Consider the following 6,104-nt stretch of genomic DNA (forward strand, 5'->3'; position numbering starts at 1 on the left):
TCCTAGGCTGCTTCATCACCCACAGCCCTTCCAGGTGGAGGGGCACACCTCCCCTCCGGAGCCTGGGGGTTTGGGGGCCACCCTGGATGCACAGGGTCCCAGCGGGCAGGAAGGGCAGAAGCTGCCCGCTTGTCAGGACCTCAGGCCTCCCCATCCTGATGTCACATCCTGGGCCACTCGGAGGCCTCAGCTTCCTGCCACGCCGGCAGAAATGGTGCAGGCCTGTCTCCCGTTGGCCCAGAAGCACTGCCCACCTTGCTGGCCCCGCACATCAGGCACTGGCTGGCAGCATGTTAAGAGGAGTGCGGCCGGTGGGCAGCCAGAGGCCTGAAGGCTTCCTTTCAGGGGGCTGGGCAGGGGCGGGAGGGGGCACCTAGGGTCGGGTACCCCACCGAGGGCCGGAGCAGCTCAGATGGGGGAGGCGTGATGACCTCACAGGGGCATTTTGTGAGTGGCTTCCGGGAGCAAGCCGGGGCCCTGTCCTCCCCATTCCACACCCGGGAGCGGAAGTCAGGGCCACTCCCAGGGCACTTCCCCGCCTCCAGCGATGGTGCGGCCAGGGTCCGGCGGATAACGGTGTTCATTCAAAGAGCATTTCCTTGCCCTTCGGACACCTGGGGTGGCCGCTCCCCCCAACTAACACACACTGAATGAAGGGGCCACCCACTCGCCTCCCGCAGGAAGCTCACTGCACCACACCGGCTGGTAGAAAAGAGAACAAGTCAGGTAATTTATTTGGAATGGACACATTGATTACACACACACATATATATATATATATATATATATATATATATATACACACACATATATATACACACATATATATATGTATATATATTAAGACAGATGGTTTTAACACAAATACCATCAAAATAAATACATAGATAGTCCAATAATTTAATGCACCCGCACAGCGGGGGCGAGGCTCTGCGGCTCCGCACGGGAGGGTCCTTCTCTGCCGGGCAGGACGCAGCCCCAGCCTTTGTCCTCGCCGTGGTCAGTGGCTGGGCGCCGCCGGGGCTTCTGCCGCTCCGGACATTCCCTGAGCTCCTGCCGGCGCGGCCCGCGTCCGGCCCGACTCGTCCAGTGTGTGGTTCCTGTGGGGAGAGCGGGGAGGTTCAGGGAGCTGTGCCCGAGCCCGGTGGCTGAGCGAGCCGGAGTCCAGCCAGTGGGTCTCCCAAGGCCCGGACACGGAAGGCGCAAGCGACGGCTCCTGCCGCGCGCCCCAGCCGCGCCGCGTTGGCGAGGCCCCCAGTCCGCTCTCGACAGCGTGCCCTAGACAGAGCAGGACCTCCCCCCGACGTCCGAGGTCGACATCATCCTCCCCGAGGACCGCGTCCAGCGGGCGGGCGGGCGGCACTCACCGCGGCGGCGCTCAGGGCGCGCGGGCCGTCCCGGCCTCGGGCTGCCCGACGGGCGCGGCGCGCTCCTGGCGGCTGCGGAAGTCCTCCAGGGCGCGGCGGTTCTGGAAGTCGATGAGCGCCAGTGTGATGGCCGCGTTCCAGCAGCTCTCGCCCGCGCAGCGGAAGTCGATCTCCTTGCGGTCGGTGGTGACGATGGTGAAATAGACGTACTTGCCCGTACGCTCCACGCAGTCCACCTTGAGGATGGAGTGGAAGCGCAGCTCCTTGGGGCGCGCGCCGGGACCGGTGGGGAACAGGCTCAGGCAGTCAGGGGTGAGCACGCCGCGCTTCTTCTTCCACAGCTGGAACAAGCTGTCGCTGCGCTTCTCCAGCTCGCCCTCGCGCAACACCTCCCCGGGGGTCTTCATGTCGGCCGGGTGCAGCTCGCAGAAGCGAAGGCGCTCCGGTGGTGGCGGCCTCTGCAATGCGCCCCGGTGCCCGGGCGCCGTCTTTATAGCGGCCCCGCCCCACGCGCTCCGTCCGGCACGCCCCGGGCACGCCCCCTCTCGGCCACGCCCCGCGCCCCCTTCCCGGGCCCAGCCCGCCCCGCTCCCCCCAGCCTGGCCACCCCGGGGCTGCGCGCCGCACCCTCACCCCGGGTCGCCGTGGTCGCCCCCCCTTCCCCTTGTCTGCAGCCCGTTCCCCCGGCGCCCCAGATCCGTGGCCCCGTGGGGCGACTCAATGTCCCCCACCCCGCCCCGGACGCCGGCCCCACGGAGGAATGCGCTGCGGCCCGCCCTGCCCGCGGTGACTCACTGCCGGGGAGCCGCGGGAAGCGCCCGAGGCCGGGGACAGCCCGGGGCGCGGTGACGGCGGGACTCAGACCTCCACCCTCCAGGCGCCCCGACACCCAGCCCTGCCGCTCGTGGGGCAGATGCAGTCGCCGCCCCAGTTCCTCCCAGGACCCCGGGGAGACCCTTCGGTGGCCCTGCCCCAGCCGGCCTTATCTCCCATCTTGCCACCCGCCGGCCGGCGCGCCTGGGACGACCTGCCCTCTTCCCCCTGGGTCGTCGGGCCGACCGGGAGAGCAGGTGTTCTGAACTTCAGTTTTCTCTTCTGTAAAACGGGGGACGATGACACTTGTTGGATTAGGCAACGCACGGAAAATGCTAGAACAGCTCCCCTTAGTGTTCAGTAAGTGTGAGGGCCGCTCCCAGCTCCCTTCCCGGGGGCCTGTCCCGCTCCCTGGGCCCTCCTGGCGGCTGTACGTGGGGGGAGGGAGGACGCACCGGCGAACCCGCCAGAGGTGCTGGGAGCCGAGGGGGCGCGGAGCGCGCTGGTGCGTGGGGGGGCAGAGGGGCCTTCGGCCTGGGCCGGGCCGGGGGCGGCTGAGTCATGCCCTGCCAGCAGGACAAGTCTTTTTATTTACCCTCTTCCTTTTTTTTTTTTTACCCTCTTCCTTTAAAGGGTTTAACAGGAAGTGATCGCTGGCTCCTCCAGGGTTCCCGGGGGGCGGGGGGGGTGGCGGCAGAAGGGAATCTACGGGGGCCCCAGCCGCTCCGGGGCCAGCACCTTCCAACACCCCGCCGGGCTGTGACCTGGGCAGGTGGTGCAAAGCAAGGGGAGCAAGGAGGGCACGAGTCCGTTGGGGCTGTGAGAGCCACGCCCCCTCCTGGTGCAAGATGGAAACGCAGGTACCCTGGTTCAAAAAGTATTAATGATATTTTCAGGACTGTGACGGCAGAGCATAAAGCCAATGTGGGACCTTCTGGGTGCGGCCCGTCCGGCCGGCCGTGGAGCCAACCCTGCCCCACCTGCCCCCGCTCTGCGGCCTTGGGCAAGTCCCAACCCTGGCCCTTCAGGGTCACCGTGAGGAATAAGGTGCACCACTGGCTCAGATGAGTGGCTTGGGCCAGGCCTCTGCAGATGGACACACCCACCTGTGCGTCCAGGGCAACTGTCAGCGGTGTGGCAGAGGGCAGGGGGTGCCCAGGACTCTGGCCTGTGGGAGGGAGCACAGGACAAGCATAGGGATGCTGGTCAGTGTTGGGGGGAGGGGCGGAGCTGGAATCGGCAGGCCCGTGGGGTGGCAGGCCAGAGGGTGAAGGGAGCACAGGGTGGGTGGGTGGGGAGACAGATCTCCCCTCAAGACAACACAGGGCAGACTTATAAGGGGGTGAGCTCCCCATCACTACAGGCATCCCAGCAGAGCTGGTAAAGGGGATTCCAGCATCAGGCAGGGTGAGACTGCTGACCCGCCTTCCCGCAGGCTCTCTGTCCTGAGGGGGCCCTGGGCTGTCGGGGCCACGGGAGAGGCAGCCCAGGGGCCAGGCTGCTGCCTCTAGGAAGCCACTGTGAGCCCCCTGGGTGTCCAGCGCTCTGCCGGGACCCGTCCAAGGCCCACCAGCCCGTTTCCCCCACCCGGGGGCCAGTCATTGGAACCTCAGGGCCAGGCAAACCACAGACACTCAGCACTGCTTAAGCACCTACTGTGTGCCTGTAAGCCTGGCTGGTGCTAGGACCCCGAGGAGAGGGGAGAGGGGAGAAGCCCTGCCTGCCCTGGGGAGTACGGGCTTGGGGGTGGGCAAGAGGACAGCTTGGAGGTCTCCATGGGGAGGGCGGGGTGCCACAGGGGGATTCCCAAGGAGCCCAGGTGAGCGAGGCCCAAGGTGGGCATTCTTCCAGCCCCATTTCACAGACGTGGTAGCGGAGGCCCCAGGGAGGGCGGGGCAAGAGAGACAGGAAGGGATGTGAGAGGTCTTGAAAACCAGGTGAGGCCAGGTGAGCTGCACTTCGCCATGCCCACCCAGCGCTCCTCTCTTTGTCCCCAACAGCCAGGCCTTTCTGGGGAGAGTCAGTCGGTGACCAATGACCTGCGGGGGGGGGGGTGGTCTGAGAGGTAGGCGTCCACGGGAGCTGGGAAAGCAGGTCACAGGGGGTGGGGAGCCCACTGCCACTCTCCCCGGAGGATGGGGATGGGCTGGTGGAAATCCCCCCCAGGCAGCTTCACCACCAACGCCCCTGCCCCGGGGGGCCTGGAAACCCCTCCAGCCAGAGGCCCGTGGGCCGCCTGGCCAAACCAGCAGGAACCCAGAGCAAGGAGGGGACCCTGTCCCCACGCCTGAAGCAGGCCCGTCTGAGGGTCCCTCTGGAACATGAGGAGGAAGCAAAGCGCTGACCTTGCAACCCCAGCGAAGGTCTCTCGGGGAGACACCCCTGAGCCATTTGATAGCTAGGAGCCCAGAGGACCCACCAGGCTGGCTTCCTGCAGGGGACCGAGGCCCCCAGTGCGGATGTGGGCTGCGGCCCATCAGGGCGCCAGGCCAGGTTGGTGCTGGGGAGGGAGGAGCCCCAGACTGAGGGTCAGGGGCCTGGCACCCTCGGGGAGGCCCGTGTGGGCCCTGCTTTCTTCCTCAGGGTCACCCCATGAGGGGGGGGGGGCGCTGGGTTGCTTTCTTGGTGTTTGCAAGGAACGGGTGGGGCTCCTCAGAGAAGTTAAGTGGCTCAGCAGAGGTCACCCAGCCCGCCAGTAGAATTCAGATCCGTCCTATTGCATCCCGCGCCTGGGGGCAGGAACCAGCCTCTGCCTGAAGGGCTGAGCAGGTTCTGGGTTGGGGATGTTCGGTAGACGGGGAGGGGCCAGCGCGGGGCCTCGCCTCGAGACAGTGGCGTCAGAGAGCATAGGTCTGAGCCAAGTTTACTAATATTTATCCAAGGGCTGCATCCGGGATTCACGCGGAGCCTGAGGAGACCCCCACCCCCCGTCCCACCAGGCAGACGAGACTGGTCCCCAGACATCCGGCTGGGGACACCTGTCATCCCTTCCAGCTGGGTGAGGATGTCAGGCAGCTGGGGCAGAGAGAGGACACCTCTTCGAAACTCCCCGAGTGAGGTCATTTCCCCAGCGGTGACGAGGCCAGGCCCTCCAGGCTCTGGCCCAACCAGCCTGGCGAAAGGAAGATGAGGAAGCTGTGCATCACGGCAGCCCCTGTGCCTGGGGCTCTTCCTGTGAGTGGCAGTGCTCAGGGACAGCCCTGAGGACAGGTCCCCTGCTCCCCTGCCTGGAAGACACCCCCCCACCTCTTGCCTCTTCCAGGAAGCCTTCTGGGATTGCCGGGGCACACCCTCGGGCCTGCTCCCACCAACCACGTGACTGCCAGGCCTTGGAGTTCCATTGCCTGCTCCATGCAAGCCTGGGGAGGGCCGGGGGCAGCGGGGGACGGGGAGGCCCCAGCTGCCTGGAGTTGCAGCACCTGAGAAGTGGCCTGATGTCACCTGACCTGAGCCCCACATAGCCCATTGGCCGTGGCCTGTGACTCAGGCCTGCCCTCAGTCCCTCTCCCCAAAGCTGCAGCCTGGGAAAAGTGAGAGGTCCAAGGGCGGGAGGCAGGCCGCCTGTCCCCACCTGGTTTCAGGCTCTCACTGTCAGCCTGGCCTTGGTCTCTCAGGTTCATCCCTCTGTCTGGCTCCCTGAGCCCCTCAGCTGGAGTCCGCCAGGCAGGCCCCACCTCACAAGGCGCTGGGGATCGAATGAGAAACAGTGACACACCACCCAGAGCGCCTTTACTTCTTGGGTCCTAGCAAGCGCCCATTCATCCCTCAGTACCCTGCTCAGAAGTCACTACCAGCTCCTAAAATGCAGTGACAATGTCTTGGTCTTTGGGGCTCTCAGGGCCCAGCCCAGGCACTCGCGAAGTGTTTTTGGAAATGACTGGGCCTAAAAAGCATCTACCTCCCTGTCCAAGAGACCCAGCTCTC

The 6,104-nt window shown here is 65.6% G+C and overlaps 1 protein-coding gene across 1 annotated transcript; it reads right to left on the minus strand.

Moving 5' to 3' along the window:
- Window positions 1-748: 748 nt before the first annotated feature.
- On the minus strand, window positions 749-1,817 carry PHLDA2 (pleckstrin homology like domain family A member 2). Its single transcript, XM_030833180.3, has 2 exons — window positions 1,368-1,817; window positions 749-1,100 (listed from the first exon to the last, which is right to left on the minus strand). The coding sequence occupies exon 1, from the start codon at window positions 1,772-1,774 to the stop codon at window positions 1,379-1,381; it is 396 nt and encodes a 131-aa protein (XP_030689040.1). The 5' UTR covers window positions 1,775-1,817; the 3' UTR covers window positions 749-1,100; window positions 1,368-1,378.
- Window positions 1,818-6,104: the final 4,287 nt, after the last annotated feature.

The sequence above is a fragment of the Globicephala melas genome, chromosome 8 (genome assembly GCF_963455315.2).
Source record: "Globicephala melas chromosome 8, mGloMel1.2, whole genome shotgun sequence".
Taxonomy (NCBI): Eukaryota; Metazoa; Chordata; class Mammalia; order Artiodactyla; family Delphinidae; genus Globicephala; species Globicephala melas.

Coding starts and splice junctions, on each gene's coding strand:
- PHLDA2 (XM_030833180.3), bottom strand. CDS start 1,774: ATGAAGACCCCCGGGGAGGTGTTGCGCGAGGGCGAGCTGGAGAAGCGC.